Source organism: Polypterus senegalus, chromosome 2 (genome assembly GCF_016835505.1).
Source record: "Polypterus senegalus isolate Bchr_013 chromosome 2, ASM1683550v1, whole genome shotgun sequence".
Classification (NCBI taxonomy): domain Eukaryota; kingdom Metazoa; phylum Chordata; class Cladistia; order Polypteriformes; family Polypteridae; genus Polypterus; species Polypterus senegalus.
Genome location: NC_053155.1, coordinates 50857421 through 50875329, shown reverse-complemented (window position 1 = coordinate 50875329; position 17909 = coordinate 50857421). Strand labels below are relative to the sequence as shown.

Genomic DNA, 17909 nt, shown 5'->3' with positions numbered 1-17909 from the left:
TTTCTTCATAGTACTACAATTTCAAGTTTATTCATTTTTGCTCATTATATTTTTGCAATTCCTTGTCATGCTTATTCAACCAAATGTTTATAAAGTTAATAACTTTGAGTTAGCACTTATCTTGGATTATGCAATGTAAAGCCAAAACATAGCAGCATAATTACCTAACATCTTATACAATAAACCTTTTTTGATGAATGTTTTTCATAATATTTAATATTTGAGAACAGTCTAAGGAAATTAAAATTGTGCATGTTTCCTTTCTTTTACTGCTGTATGTTCACATGTAAAAGAGACTTACAAAATAGGAAGGAACTAAAACCACAAAGATGCAGCATTGAGAGGAGATGATGTGGGTTGATGCAGAAACACGTGGAGAAATTAATTTCAGAAAGTGCAGAGCAATTTACAGCATTTCCTCCTGTGAACAGCAACTAAACGCAAAGATCTGAGGTTACTGATTGTCTAAGTGAATATTTTTCCAACCTGTGGCATTTCATTTTGCCCATGGAGGATATCAGCACATAATTGGCAATGGGGACACACCACGTCTTGACTCTGGTCCTGGTATATTTTATAACATGTTACCAAACAGAAGGTAAGCAGAAGAAAATATATTTTTATTTATTGATTGTTTAATATTTGCAATAGAACAACAGAAATATCAAAGATTTATTGATTTTATATTTAAGCTAAAATGCCTTTTATATATAAAACAAAAACAGTAATAATAATAGCTTAATCTATGTTTGAATGCAGCTCAGTTTTGCAGAGTTTATATTGATGCCTCTCAGCTTCTGCGTTCAAATCACACCTCACAAACTGCATCTGTGAAGTCTAAAAATTCTCCCAGTGTTCACATTCACAGTTTACTCCTAAAGATGTTAAACATATTAAAATGTCTCACACCTTTAAATTGTTCCACTATGAGTGAGTAAGAGTGTGAATGAGTTTGTGCAATGATGGGCTGGTGTCCTGTCCTGGGTCGGTTCCTACTCAGTACCCTACAATATGCGCCTAGGAGAGGCTGTGGTCCAATAGATGGATGGACTTTTATTCTTATTTAATTAAAGGCAATGTTACTGATAGTAGCAATAGCTCATCTGTCTACTTTCAGTTCAGTTTTTTTTATATTGTTTTGCACAATGAATTCAATTACACGATTAGAAAGCCATGTCATATATATATATATATATATATATATATATATATATATATATATATATATATATGTGTGTGTGTATATTATCTATAACTAGAAAAAAATTTAACTGTGTTCATGAGTAATGATATAGTAATATTGCTGTTCTACTGTAAAATAAACCTGCCAGTCTTTAGTCTCTGTAAAGTTTTTATTTTGATGTTTCAATATGTAGGAAACCTTGTCCTATTAAATTTTTTGTTAACCTACTCCTCTGAGCTGGGTAGTGAAGCTTTAATACAACTTAATTTTAAACATTAAAGTTTTCAGTGTTGTACTTATTATATTAAAGGTGCAATTTATTTTTATTATTATTCCTGTCTAAAATGTATTTACTTACTGTAATGTGATTTATAAGCTCAATAAAGCTTTATAAAAAAGACCCTGTTTATTCCACTTCAGGTTCACAAGGGGCATTCATCGATTAAGGCCCATTCATTCACACACCCCCACGCTCACTCCCACGGGGCCATTTCCGAGTTAACAGTTAATCTCATCAGCATGTGTTTACAGTACGTAGAGGAAAACCCATGCAGGTGCGACTGTGTAAATTCCACATGGACAATGAGCAAGTATGATATTTGAACCTGGGGCTCTGGATGTTTATGGCACGTACTACTCTATTAATGTAGCATCAAGCAAAAAAGTTATAATATTCATAAAAATAACGATTAATTCATCACTATATTTTCTATAACAGTAATGGACAGAGAAATTTAGGGGAAACACGGCAACATGGGCTGAACTTGTATACTCTGAATACAGGAAAGTCCAAAACAATATCACGTTTTTCACAAAAACCACCATTACATGACCCTTCACAAACCACATGTAGATTTGGCACAAAGAAGATAATTTAAATAAGAGGTGTTAGGAAACAGTAAAACCCCTGCAAGAGTTCTCGTATGTCATTACACCAAGTCATAGGAGTCAGTTGACGTTAGCGACAAGCGACGTGAAGTGACAAAACATCAGCCTACTAGGAACAAAATACTGAAAGCATCTGCTAATCAAATGAATGTAAATGTAAATCTGAAAACACCTTTTGGTGGTAGGGTTATGCAGCTTGACAAAGGATTAGTAATTTATCGTTCACCTACTGGCATTGATTGATCAGCTTTTGAACTTTAAGTTAAAAGGTAAAATTTCCATCTTTCAGTGCTGTATAAGGTGAAATGCATATGGGGTATGTTAACATCTTTTTATTTAAATTTAATTTTTTAACATCATAGAAAGCAATAATTTAATAAGATATTAAGTTCACTAAGTTTGAGTGTATTGCATACATAAAATACTCAGATGCACAGTGCACAGCATAGCCTGATGTTCTATTTAACAAGAGGCTCCTTAATCAATCCACTTCATTTTATTCCAATCATTTCATTATATAACAAATAAGAAAATGTACATATGGTGTAACATTCCGGTTAGCGGGTTTGAAAATTGGAGCATTTTAAAATCTTTAGTCCTTTCATCAAAGAGTTTGATATCATAATTACATATTTTTGTAGGAGTGAGCTACTGTATTTTAGATGAAAATATTTGAAACAAATTTTACAGTATCTTGTGGGTAAAATTGCTTTCATGGACGGAAGATTTCAACTCTGCTATAATGAAAAGATTCATGTGCTATTGTTAGTTGTAGGGCGTGAAGGGTTTGCAGCTAATTCATAATTTCCCTTTTTCTTAAACATCACATATTTGAAAGAAGTGCCTGATGGCGATTTAAAATCTATGCTAAAGTCTCAAGCTAAAATTGCTGGTTGTATCTTAACCATGATAGGCAGTGGATCACTGTGTTGTTTTCTTCATAAATTATAGTGTTAGAGAAATATTTAATCATTATAATCTTTAGATAATCCAATCATGAGGCTGTTGTTAGTGCAACAGGAATACTGAGCATAATGTGTCACCAAGCCATCTTTCATACATTTCTACATAGGTTAAGATGCTTACATCTCTTATTTGTACAAACATGAGTATCACGTCACTTACCCACTGCTATTTCAAGAAGCAGGGGGCATGAGCTGATGTGACTGTGGTTCACGCAAGACACCGTGCAGATGTACAGATGAACACAGGATGGGGCTGAGACAGGAGCCAGACCGTTAATATACTCAGATACCTATGCATGTGTTTTGGTACAGTAAGGGACAGTGATGAATAACTAAAAATTTAACTACTGCAGTATATTTTGATAGTTTTGAGACTCCGAAAACCCCCCAGCTCTGCTGTGTGTCGAAACTCTCTTAATGCCGTCCCTGGGGCAACTAAACGTTCAAAGGCTCTCCGGGAATGCAACTAGCACCTGATGGTTAATGTGGGGAACATTTTCGAACCTGCCGCTGACAGGGCTATGTGTTCACTGCCTTCAAACTTGTGCTGGAAGTCTGTCCTCTCTTTTAAGCTGAGAAGGGAGTGAACACAGGATCACATCCACGTCATGGCATGAGTGCTGGGTTTTGTCTGTGACCCACACATCACAACGTTAATAAATTAAGAATGTCATTATTACTGAATTTAATAAATAAATAAACATCTAATACTGTGCTTTTCTTATATGGTAATACTCTGTCATGTAACCCTATCTATATCTGACTCTGCCTCATCCAGCAGAAAGGTGAACTTCTATCAGTGTGCACAACTGCAGGTAGTCGGCTCGAACGAACAGAAGAAAATATATATATATATATATATATATATATATATATATACAGTACAAAGCTGAAGTAACCACACTGAAAGTAAAATGTACATAGTAAACTAATTTGTAGTTGGATTTCCACACAAAGTTTCTCTTGTTTTATGATAAAGGAGTTGACAACTTTGATAATTGTTTTCAAAGGGAAAGTCTGAAATTTCAAAAATGAGTACAGCAGGCTCTATTCGAGAAATGTAAAAAATGTAATTGAACTATCCTGACAAATTTCCTTGAAAAATAAGTGTTCTAAATTTAAACAAAATCGGTCCAATGGGAGTCGCGTCAGACAGATGGACAGATAGACATGCAGTGAGACAGTCATGGCTATTGCAGTAGGTGCTTTTCATATTATATGCTAAAGCACCTAAAATGAGATTTAAAACAAAGTAATCATCAAACAAAAGGAGCATCAGACAGGCAAAACAACAAATTGGAAAAAAAAAGGGTACAGTAATCCCTCCTCGATCGCGGGGGTTGCATTCCCTGCGATAGATGAAAATCCGCGCAGTAGAACCAATATGTGCGTATGGTTATTTTTATATATTTTAAGTCCTTATAAACTCTCCCACACTGTTAACATTATTAGAGCCTTCTAGACATGAAATAACCCCCTTTAGTCAAAAGTTTAAACTGTGCTCCATGACAAGACAGAGATGACAGTTCTTTCTCACAATTAAATGAATGCAAACATATCTTCCTCTTCAAAGAATGCGTGTCAGGAGCAGAGAATGTCAGGGAGAGAAAGCGTGAGAGAAAAGCAAACAATCAAAAAATCAGTACGTGCTTTTGGGCTTTTAAGTATGCCGGAGCACCGCGATAAAGCTGCATTTTTTAGAGGAGCATCCGTATCCTCTAGGCAAACAGCCCCTCTGATCACACCCCCTCCGTCAGACTCAGAGAATGTCAGAGAGAGACAGAGAAAAGCAAACAATCAAGCACCGCGTGGGAAGCATATCGTATATCATTGAGGAGTTTTATTTAATATGTAATACATGCTCTGATTGGGTAGCTTCTAAGACATCCGCCAATAGCGTCCCTTGTATGAAATCAACTGGGCAAATAAACTGAGGAAGCATGTGCCATAAATTAAAAGACCTATTGTCTGCAGAAATCCGCGAACCAGCGAAAAATCCGTGATATATATTTAGATATGCTTACATTTAAAATCCGCAATGGAGTGAAGCCGCAAAAGTCAAAGCGCGATTTAGCGAGGGATCACTGTAGTGCCAAAGCCACTTGACAAAAAAAAAATGCACAGGATCAATCCTAACAATAAGAAATTAGGTGGTAAAGGATTACTTTGCATTATCCTAATACTATGTTGCTTCTACAGTTTTCTTTATCCACATCAGATGTATGAAGAGATGAATAGTAGCTGAACTTTTTATCCCCAGAGGAAGTCTCAATGAAATAATTGTGCACCAGCTATTGCCATAACCTCCAGTGCCAACCACACAGTTAACTTTGACAACATTGCATGCCACAAAATGGGAAAGCTTCTTACAGCTCATTGTCACAAACCATAAACTCTTTGTCTTGTTAAGAGATGGTGCTTTTCTTTGACTTCCAGCGAGATAGGGGCTATGTGCCATTAATTACTATATTGTCATTACTCTTCTGTTGTTACTCATTTTCTACAACACGTTTCATATTTCCTATAAAAATCATTTGCTGATAAACAGCCATCTGCTGTAATTGTTGTCCATACCATTCTACTGAATTGAGCTCTATAGAACTTCAGAATCTTTACCATCCCACAGCATGTGCCTGCCACTATCACCTGAAAGTAAAACCAATGTAAAGTACAAATGGCATCCATTAGAATCAAATTGCAATGCTGTTCTCCCCTTGACTTGAGTGCGCCTGTCGGCATTTACATCCTGGCTTTGTTTCCCTTTTCTGGTTACAAATGGCTCAGTTCTTGCATGATGCATGATTTCAGCATTAGAGGAATTTATACAACAAATGCCAACTGTAAAGAAATATGGATGCTCCAAATCTGAATGAAAGGCAAACTTTGAAAAAAGTTCAAATATCTTTCATTTCAGTTTCAGCCATAAATCATAACCCATTTTGTTACATTTTAATAATAGAGGATTACCACTCATTACACAAGTCCTTACATTTTATTTAGGAAAAAATAAAATTACACACATTAACACAATATCATTTCATACCTTCAAATTATATTCTATATTTTAAGATTACGGCATTTGTGAAACAAAAGATGGTTAATTTTTTTTCTGCAAGGCATGAACGCCTTACTGCCTTTACTTAAAAGACGAAGTTGGCTAAAGTTGTGTCAAGTGTTGTTTCATTTAAGATGCAATGCCTCTTGAGGGTGCTTGCGATTAAGAAAGACTTGCAACAGCAGTCCAACAAAAACAGATAGGCCAGTACAGTACTGGGTGAGAGTGTTCTGGTGAGTCCAGCTAGCTCAATCAGGTCTGTGTTGGTAGGACATAAACAAGATGATTCCTTATTTTATTAGAACCATGGAGTGATGTAAAGTCTGGTAAATTTCTAGTCTGATTTAAGGAAGTGTTTTTTTTATTTGCTTATAATTACAGTTATGCATGAAAGGACTGCCTATTGATTGATTGGTCAAAATTACAATCTGACTTGTCTGATTGCTCTTCTATAAAAGCTGTTATATTGATCTACCTCATACTGACTTTGGCTCTTTGCCTCCATACAGTAAAATACTCTCAATTTGTATGTAATGAACATTAGGATTTATGAACATTTTTGAGCATTTATTCATTCCGAAATATATTGAGACTGAGATTTATGAATTTTAGAGGGTTTGAGAAATGGATGGGAGGAAAACAGAGCAACAATAAAGCAAAGAAAAAATAAAAGATTGTAGGAATCTGGAACAAACATGTTTAGTAGTTAAAGTGGGGACCTGACAGTGTTTTAAAAAACGTTTGGGTGAAACATTGGGGTAACTTAGCTATTAGATCACCAATCAAGTTGGACAGGCCATATAATATCTGCTAATTTGTCACACTTCTAATAATATCTTGTTTTTATGAATTACCAATATTTTTTTTATTTACAGTTTACAAAGGGTTACTTCTACTTACACGTCATCTTTACATCTGCTTTATATTTAAATGTTATCTGCAGAGGGAAATACAGGTATATTAGCAACACTGAAGTGTGCTCCCATCATGTAGGCACAAGATGAAAGATGGTATGGTCAGACAATAACTTGCAAGAGAATGGCATCAGGAATTTCTGCCAACCAAAATTATGCAAAGAGTAAAGGGATTTACTTAAAGAGACATTATAAACTCAAACTGACCCTAAGAAGCAGGAGAGATAATTGACAATTGCAACCTCCACTTTTCTCCTGCTATTCCAGTTGTGAGCATTGCCCATATGACACCACTTTCTGCATTATATCTATTTGTGACTTGGTGGTCAACATGCCTAAATGGCACCTGTTGATCATAATGACCAAATGCTGGTCTGCACGGTTTTGTATTTATTTTCTGTTGTTTGTATTGCACTGATTTCATTCTGCTCTGTACACATGACAGTAAACTTGAACTTGAGTATTGCATCAATCGAGATGTAGTCAGCCATCTGTAGGAGTCAATGAAAAATGGTCCATTTTAATGGGTTTTCATCTTTGTAATTTGCCAGCTAATGGTGCAAGACACCACTGGGTGATCCATGCTGGTTGCCATAGTTGTATACACACACTGAGCTCAATGTTTAGCGCTCCGGTTGTAGTCATAAATGTAATAGACAAGCCTATTTAATTATCCATGCAAATAATCATGCCCATCTCTCTATCTGTTTTCAAATAAATTAGATTTCTGCCTTTGGGTTCAGTTCTTTTTGTATCCTTGGTTATACGGTGCTAGTTCTGCTGCCTATCTAAGACAGGGTGAAATCTAAATAATCAATGTAGACCTCAGTGTTAACTTTTGCAGCGACCATCTGTTGGAATGTATTTTGTAATGCATTGTGACGGACAGTTGTGGACCCTGCCTGGCCAGCAGGCTGATATACTGGAGGACTGGGGGAGCAGATCTGCAGAGGACACTGCTTACCCCGGAACACCAGATGGCAGCCCCCCAGTGTTGCTGTGGCTCCACGGATTCCCACAGAGCTTCATGGGAGTTGAAGTTCGGGAGAGCCCTGTTGGGTTCTGTGGGGACCGCAAGGGGGAGCTGCAGAGCCCTACATTGGGCTCCCACCACACCTGGGAGTGATTCCAGATCTGGCTAACCAGCCACTTGAAGCACTCCCAGGAGCAGCATCAAAGGAGCCTGTACTGTGCTGTGCAGTGGGGAACAAGACAAAATGGCTTCCCCACAGTCTGCGCCCATCTGTGTGAGGGTTTGGGCAGATGGATCGCCCTCCAGTGGCCACAGCATGTAGTAATAAAATACATTGCATTTGTAATTCTAGCAGATGGCACATCTCAATAATTTGTTGCAATGCATTTTATTAATACAAATGTTTGTGAGGCAGCATCTGTTGGATGGTGAAAAACACACTAATACACACACACTTATCATTTTATTAAGGTAAGTATACCAGTTAGCCTTCGACTCTGGCAATGTACGTCTTATAAAGAAAATAATAAAACAAAAAAAAAGTTTAAATATAACAAAAGATATTAGAAGATTAAGTTTGAGCTCTTCAGTCTCCTGTACCTACAGTACAGTATTTTAATTTCAAACATTGCACTATTGGGCTATAAAATGAAAAAATTTTGAAAAAAGTCCCAACCGCAATCTCATTGTTTAGACCTGAATGACTTCCTCACCTGTTTCTATATTACAAATATGAAAATAAATGTAGGCTTATGATTTGTAGGATGATATGAAATGAAATTTCAGGCACATAATGACAGGTCATTGCTTTAAGATGTTATTTTTTGAAAAGAATTCAAATATTTCTTCACATCTCATTATCTGGGTATTTGTTTTCACATTTGCAGTGTCTGATTCTTTTGCATGGCCTTGTTTTAAACAAATGAAGTTTCTGAGGAAGTGATGGCGACTCTCACTTTGTTCCAGTACCCTAAAGGAAACTGGATGTCTTCTAGCTTTGATAAATTCATAACAGAAATGAAACCAGCCTCTCAGGAAAGAGCAAACCTGAGTACGCACCAAGAGCTGAAAAGGTTAGGAGGAAGGCTCCAGCAGGTGTTTTATACTGCCTGCATATTAATTCCAGGATTCTGTTGTTTCAGGTTTCATTATTGCTATGTAGATTTTTCAGTTTTACTTTTTATCAAGCAAGCATCAAAAATGTTTTGTTTATTTTGTTGATTCCAAATTGGCCCCATATGAATATGAGTTTGAGGGTGTGCGCGAGTGGGACCTCTGATAGACAGATCCACCAGTAAAGAAAGGCTTTCCTTACTTTTGTAAAATAAAGTATAATTGAATAACCCAGAATAATATTATTGTGCAGCATAATGAAAATATTTTTGGCTTCTACCACAGAGCACCTGGGACTTGATTTGGAGTTGTTGTCTGCTAAGTGACTGTATGCCTTCTTTTGTGCACATGATGGGTTATTTTTCTGTACATGGCTAGATCTACCACCAGGGTGACTTAGGTGCACAGCTCGAAAAGGGGCCTTCACAAGTTTTCACCGACAAGACACGCATCAGCAATTCACCATTCCGCACACAAATCTACCACGCTTCAATCCTCACTATTATAAATCAAAATCAAACCTAAAAAAAAGGTTTTAAAACAAAAACAAATCCTGATGGGTTGATTTCAGTGGGACACATCCTCAGTAGTTGAAAGTGACATTACAGATAGTCAGGAAAGGGAGAATTGTAATGCTTCTGGCAGCCTTAGCAACAATGTTTAGTCCAAGTCTGTGGAGTCCCATAACACTGACAAAGACTTCAGCATCTCTGGGGTAGACAACAATGCCACTGCAGAAGATAAGTAGCTGGACACAACATCACATCCAAGCAAATGATCCTCTTTCCAGTCTTGTATATTATTTTTTTGTGACCCAAAATACTTAAGTTACTCACCACCTTCTTGCTACAAACTGGCATTGGCCTTTTAAAAAGGTTTAATCAATACTGATAACTGAACAAAGTTGATTTGACAAATATGATGTTGCACTCATGAATTAGTTTGTTATGTTTACTATACAACCAGAAAAAGGAAGGTGAAATAGACTCAATGCAAAGTTATGGAATTTTCTTCTTCTACTTCAATCCCTTTATGTGATTTATTATTGACTTACTGTATGTGATGTTTTGTAGGGTGTGAGTATATGTGGGTGTCTAGTGGAAATGTCTTTGCTGGAGGTAGTTTGGGTGCCTTTTGAGCTTCAACACTCAGGGGCTCATTGGGGTATCTTAATCAGGCTGTGTCAAGGTACTTCCGTTTCATTACACATCCTGAAGATGTGTGCTGGATAGAATTATTCTGGAATGCGTGAACATTGTGGTTGTGTGCTCATCAGATTTGTTAACTGCTTTGTCTTTAACTCTATTATTGCGTACTTCAGCTCCCCTTAACCCAAACGTGAACACATGGATAGACCAAAGAGATGGACATAATAAAAATGATCAATCATAACTTACAAGAGTAGAGAGGTTAGGAGCACGCAGTGATACAGTGCATTGCCGCACCCACCACACGACAAACCAACTCAGGATCCTAGATTAAGACCCAAGTGCAGCCATGCAATAGGTGATACCTCAGCACCACACCAGTTCAGATGGAGTGGAACAATGTGAGGTTTTTTTTTATGGTGGCTGGAGTGCCAATAACCCCCAAGTTTTTCCCTGCAGGTTGGAGGGCCTTAATGCAGGGATGGATGCAGATTAACGTCATACCCAGGACGGTATGTTACAAGAGTAGATTACTCAAAATTCAACATGACCTTTGTTTTCTTATTGTGAGAAATTCATCTAGTGGGAATTTAGACTTTTCAAAGTAGTTATTAATTAGTTTTGGGTTGCAAGAGTCGGAATGGCTCCCGGTATTATTCAATGTAGAGTTGTCAATCAACTCTTTGGAATGTTGGATAAAAGAGTACCAAGAAAGGAAACCTGGCAGACTGGGAAAAAGTTCAGATTACACCGAGTCAGCACCACGTACCACAATATGAACCTGGGACTGTAAACGAGAGGGACAGCAACACTTACCACTGCACCACTCTTCAAATGTTTAATCTTTTCATATTTTTGGACTGTACATGAACATTAAATTTTGTACAGTTTATCACAGGGCTGTCTTCATGTATGGGCACAATGACCACTGGCTGGGTGCCCCAAGAGTACAGGGGATCCCGATGTCTCTGATGTCTATGCATGTTTCTGTTTTGCTGTCAAAACAGAGCCTCAGCACACTACTTTGCCCCGGGGGTCTGTGATGCTGGTAAGATGGCCCTGTGTCAGGGGTGGCTAGTAAAATGCTGTGTACAGAATGGCAAAGTCTCCAAGCAGATAATGATAAAGTTGGCTAAATAATACTGTATATGTTAAGCTTTGCTTCCATTTACTGAACCCATGCAGAAGCAAAGCCATATCTCACAAACAGCAGTCAAAAGAATAAACAGACCATACGTTGGCTGCCAGTCCACAATCTGTTAGCCTAAAATGCACATTTATTGGAGAAAAGCTAAAGCACCTGACTAAAAAAAAAAAACTTTGCAAACTCCACACATACTGTATATTAAACCTGCCAGGATTCAATCGCAATGTTCTGGAGCCTTGAGACTGCAGCACTTACCATTGTGCAACTCAGTATGTCAGTTCAGAATACATCTACAAAATATTTTACACACACTCAGATTTTATTTGTGCCTGACTATTCAGTCAGCAAAATATCAGGCATTTTATTTCAAAGGTGCAGCTAACTGAAAATGGTACTAGCAAATAATGTTTTTAAAATAAATAATAATTTTATTTCAGTAGAATACATTTACAAAGCATACTGGGTTTAATTTCCATGCCTGGTTAATATCTGTGTGATCTATGCATGTCCCCACTATAACTGTAAAGGTTTCAGTTCCCCTTCATATCCTCAAAGACAGGCATGTTAGGTTTCTGTCATGTGTGAGTGTGATGCTAGGCAGCATGGACTGCTTCCTTCCTTAGTTCCAATGCTGCCCTCAGTTACCCTGAATCAGATTAAGCTGCTTTGAGAGCATTGGTGACATGATGGCAGTGTTAGCGCTGCTGTCTTGCAGAAAGATGCTCAGGGTTTACGTCTTGGGTGTTTCTTTGGTTGAAGTCTGCATGTCGTCCACTTGTCTGTGTGGATTCCCTCCCACAGTCCAAAGACATGCACATTAGGTGATCTGGTCTTTCTAAACTGGTGTGTGTTTGTGTGTGTGTTCACTGTGAGATGGACTGGCACCACATCCAGGGATTGTTCCTGCTTTGTACCCAATGCTTGCTGAGCTTCCCTGCGACCCTGTTCTGGATAAACTGGTTTGAAAACTGATGGATGTTACTATAAAAATATATGAAAGTTGCGCTAGCCGATTTGACTCTATATTAGCAAAACTTTCTGTTTATTGTTTAATATATTTTTTTTATTTAGTATCAGGAGTATTTCCTAAAGTATAAGTTGACTTACTGTATCTGTGTGTTTTTATTGTCTAGGTATTTAGAATATATTATTTTTGCAGGTATTTAACTCCTTATTTTTTCTAGGTGTTTTGGTTTGCTTCATTCAGCTTACTTTATGCAGTATCTCTAATATTTTCTGCCTCTTACCAACTCATTATTTTAATTCTGTTTTACACTGAATTGACCTTTCTTCACAATGCAGTTTTCTTCCTGCAGCTGAACATGCTATGTTTTTTTTTTAGTTTTATTTTTCTTATTATTCATTGTTTTTCTTAAGAAAAACAGCAAGACTATGTGAGGCATGACTTCCAGATATGGGGGCTTCAGGTCCAATAAATATGATGTTAAAGCAGTTGATACTCGTACTGTGAAACAATGCTAGTCTACCAGATTGCGGTACTAACATAGCAACTAGCAGTAAGTTTTAAGAATTCTGATGTAATTAGAGGCATTTCAATTTAGACCAGCATGCTGAAAAACTGCTCCTTGACCCTCATTTTTATATCTCTATATATAAAATCCAACGTTTGTCATGAGTGCTTTTCACGAGTGAACTACTTAAGGGATTTAGATCGGGTTTTTATCTATAATTTGTTTGAACATTCTGGTTGATTTTGCAACTTCTCTCATCATGCTAAGTATCATAGTTCGCTTGCGGAACCTATTTATTTGTACAAATCCAAGAGAGATGCAGCGGACTGAGGGGAGGGGGGTGTTGCCCGCCTCACTCACGCTCCAGCCTCGAGGCGTTCCTTACCTCCGCTTAGCTAGCGAACGAGAGAATTACTTAACGGATTTAGATTGAGCTCTTTTTAGAATTTGCTTGAACATTCTGGTTGATGTTGCGACTTCTCTCATCACGCTATGAATCATAGCTCGCTTGCAGGAGTGAAATATTTGCGCTATTGCGAGGCTGAGGCTGCGGGCCATGGGGAAGGTGAAGCCTGAAGTCAGGAGTAGGGAGCCAGGCAGGGCCCTCCTCATTCACGCTCCAGCCTCCGTTGGAGTTGCTGTACCTCTGTGTTTTGGTGTGTACCGTGCCTCCACTTAACTAGCGATACCTGTTTGTTTATTGATTTTAAAAGTCTGTCTTGTTTCACTACTATGTGGGCGCAGCTGCGGAGTGATATGGATAAGAATTACATATATAAATATAAATCTCACTGTTGTTAATTACAATACATATATGGAATACAAGTATACAGATACTACAGAGAATGGACAAAATAACAGAAAAACCTAACAATATGTTAAAATGAAGGATGTAATAAAGAATAGGCCAATCCTTTGTCTTTTCAACAGCTAAAAATCCTTTTTTGAGTAGGTGTTATTTAAGTCATATAACTGTGGGTCATTTTTCAAGTCTCCAGTTGTTTGATGGTTAAAGTAGATTAAAACTTCACCCTTTGTGCTCTAGAACTTCCCATAAAGGTTTAAAGATGTTCAAGTTCATCCCGGTGTTCATGGAGCTGCTGTTGAATTAATTTAGCAATGGGAGCATTATCATGCTGGAATAGGGGGACATCATGACGAACAGTGTCAGCACCATTGGATGTTCCTTTTCTTGTAAAATAACCTCATATTACTTTGCTATTAAATGACCACACAGAACATTTATCAAATTCAATGATTTCCATGAGATGGCTACCCATAAGGTTTTGGATCCTTAACCACATTTCACTTTTTGCATCTGACGTTGTGTGTTGGCTTTTCCAAACATAAATGCATCTGTATGTTGGAAGTTGGGCAAAAGATGACCATCAGACCATAGTACTCTTTTTTTAATCATTCAAGAGTCCAGATTGCGTTTTTTACACTAGGTTATGTGTCAATGTGCACTAGACTTGCATGCAAGTCCTGTCATGAACTCCATTTTTATAAAGCTTGCAATGTATAGTTTTTTGTTGAGAATATGTCGCAGTGTTTATTTTTGACTCTGGAATTTTGTGGAATTTAATGATTATCTTGTGAAGTATTCAACCATTCCTATTTGTAAGCTACAACTTGTGACCACAGTTTCACTTTGCTGATGTAATTTTTTCATTATATTTGAAACTGCTCCCTTTAAAACATTAAAAAGTTTTGGAGTTTTTGTGACCGATGAGAGTCTGGGCTCTTTGGAACTCCATTAGTTTCTTCATGTTGCTTTGAAAATTCACATATCTAAATGCAAATTGTGAAATATTTCTTTTTGGCCATCAAACTAATGTGACTCTCCTCTGCAGTTACATTTGTAATTATGATATAATTAGGAAAAGTAAAATTCCAGATATTTCTGTTATTTTGTTAATCACCCCATAACATTATTTTCGTAACCTATTAATTTTCTTTCATTACACAGTGTGAGAAATACAATATGCTATCATTGGTTCTACGTTTAAATATAACATGGAGAGCAGCATATGTGAATTACAGGTTAAAAATGTTAACAAAAAATTCAAAAAGCATATGTGCTGCATATGACTCGCCACAGAGATGTCAATGTTTATGTAGTAATGACAGAGTTGAATATTGCCTTTCTGTCTATCTGTCAGTTTTATCTTGAGAATATTCTTTGTAGTTTTTGTGTGTCAGTTATTGCAACACTGAATTTTCCCTTTGGGATCAATAAACGTAACATTCCCTAACATAACATTCTTAAAATCCTTATCCTATTCAGAATCCTGGTTCACTGTAGCCAGTGCTCAAAGGAGTGGGAGAAAGACAGGACACACAGGATACCAGTCTATTGATAAAGTATCTAATTGTGTATCTGTTTATATGTAATGGTGTTGCTTTACTGCTCATCATAAAGCGTCACCTCAGGGAACCAATGATGGCTTAGAGAATCAAACTAAGTACATCATAAACAGGCTGTCAGCCTTCTCTCAACTTTTTCATTTTTTGCCTTAACTAGCATGGAATTTGATTTTGTGAAGGTAATTTAATTAATCCCAACAAAAACATGCAACATAAGTAGAAAAATAATCAACAACCATCAGAGAACCAACAAAAGGAATCAATTAGACATACTTGTCAAACAGGCCATTCCAAGTCATATAATAAATAAGTAACAGCATGAAGTGCTACATAGACATTGGTCAAGATGCTCAGCTATTACATCTAAAAACTTGATTGTAAGTGTTATTATAAAGAGGTAATCTATATAAAGTACCCGATCAAATGAGAGTCAATGAACAACAGACTGCAATGCACAAACAGTCTTTAAGGTTTTTATTTTGGTTTCGAAGAATAAAGAGATTCTTAGGAGAAGAGATTTTAATGTATCATATTCTCACTTGGGTCTTGACCCTGTTTCCTTTAGCTCTTCATTCTTTTCAGGTTTCATTGCATTTGGTTTCATTTTCACAGAGTAGATCCTTCGTAATTACAAATGTTTGCGTTGTATTTTTATTTAGCTTTACAGTAATGCCTTTGGCTTGTGTTTTGTGTAATGTAAAATTACTTCTTTAGCATTAATCTTTCAGATTTTTGGAATCAAAATTGTTTACCATTGATGATTTTTTTCTGTTTTCTGAAACTTTTGGATTTTATTTTGAACTGAGAAAATTGTTTTTTTTTTCTTTCTTATTAGTCTTTGATAAATTCTTTGTTTCAAGTAGTTTGGTTGCTATTTTTGCTTAAATTAATTATGGTCCCTTTGGTTTCTTTCTCTTATGAAGTTTGCACTGTTTTCCAGCTCTTTTTAAATTTTATTTTCATTCTTTTGTAATTTTGCTTATGTACTAGTTTTGTCATTTCGTTGGGTCTTAATATTTTCCCTGCTCTTTTTCTTTGTTGTATTCTGAAGTGTGTTACCAATAAATTATTTGTGAAGTACATTGATGGAATGCTTTTTCTGCTTGTGTTTAAGGGTTGTATTTCATGGTTTTGGCCTTTCCACTGTGTGTAAAATGTAACACAACACATAACACTTTCTCTTGATCGCTATACTGCTACATTGTCCTATGACAGGACAAGTCAAAGCACTTTCAGTTAGACATTTCTAGAAATTGATCATCACTTTGTGCAACATTTTAAACATTTTTAACTGGCTGGTGAGCTTTATTTACAACAACGTCTGTTTTGACCTTCTCCATCTCTTCTACAACCAACCAGATCATTTATGCTAAGCCAAGAAGTGTTTATTAACTTTGTTCCTGTTTTGAACTTGATTTGTTTTCATTTTTATTTCCACTTTTTAAGCCTTTATGTAGATTTTTTGTGTTCCTGTTATGAACTAGCTTTGTTTAATTTTTTATTTCCACTTTTCAAGCCTTTATGTAGTCTTTATGTGTTGAAATATACATTTTATAGGTTGCTGAACTTATTTCTGATGTTGTTTTGTTACATTTGAACACTTAGTAAAAGACTGAGAGGTTTATTAATTGTGCCATTCAGCCTCACCACATGATTCCTATCAGATAAGGAAATGCAGTAGCGGCTAACACAAGGTTAACTGAATCATACCTCTATCAATTTGTCAAAATGCTTGAGAGCAATAATTGTGACATAAGAGATAATCGTGGACTTCAGAAAATCACATCCTGCCCACATCCCACTCAGAGACTGTTAGGAGTACCAAGTTCCTCGGTGTGCACATAACTGAGGGACTTACATGGACACATAACACCTCATCACTAATCAAGAAAGCCCAGCAGAGTCTGCACTTCCTGAGGTGGCTGAAGCGAGCAAGTTTTCCCCCTTCCATCCTCACCATTTTCTACAGAGGCACCATTGAGAGTGTTCTGACCAGCATCATCACTGTCTGGAATGGCAACTGCAACATATCTAACCGCAAGCGCCTGCAAAGGATAGTGAAGACAGCAGAGAGCATTATTGGGGTACCTCTCCCTTCACTGCAGGACATATTCTACAAACGCAGCGTCCGCAAGGCTTGCAGCATTGTGCAGGACCCCTTACACCCCTCACATGGACTTTTCACACTTCTGCCATCCAAGAGAAGATACTGCAGCATCAGAGCCAGATCTGCCAGGCTGCAGGATGGTTACGTTTGCATATGAAATCAATCAATTTTGAAGCATATCTAGAAGTCCCAGGGTGATTACACACTCAACTAATCTACTGTACTTTTTTAAACCCACCTGCCATAAATGTCAGGTATGACAGAAGTACTAACTCTACCTGGCATGCCAGCTCTGGGCTTGTGGTACTCTCTGTGAGAAATGAGCATGTCATGTTCACAAGCATGTAAATATCAAAATGATATTTTTACTGAAAAATTAGCATAAAGCTTGTCACAATGTATTGTAATATTATTATCTTCACCTGCTACAGTGAACTAGAAAGCCTGTTCAGGAAATGACCATAGCAGTGTAGCACATCCATCTATCTACCATTTCATTTTTTTAAAAACCCCACACTCAGTCATAATGAGGCAGTTTAGAGGAAATAGTTAACATAACCAACACAATTTTGGAACA

General features: G+C 36.9%; 1 protein-coding gene across 1 annotated transcript in view; it reads left to right on the top strand.

Moving 5' to 3' along the window:
* Window positions 1-407: 407 nt before the first annotated feature.
* Window positions 408-17909, top strand: part of LOC120522898 — a 53964-nt gene continuing 36462 nt past the window's right edge. Inside the window, exon 1 of the mRNA XM_039743662.1 lies at window positions 408-598. Coding sequence (XP_039599596.1) covers window positions 535-598 — 64 coding nt within the window. The 5' untranslated portion in view covers window positions 408-534. The remainder of the gene's footprint in view (window positions 599-17909) is intronic.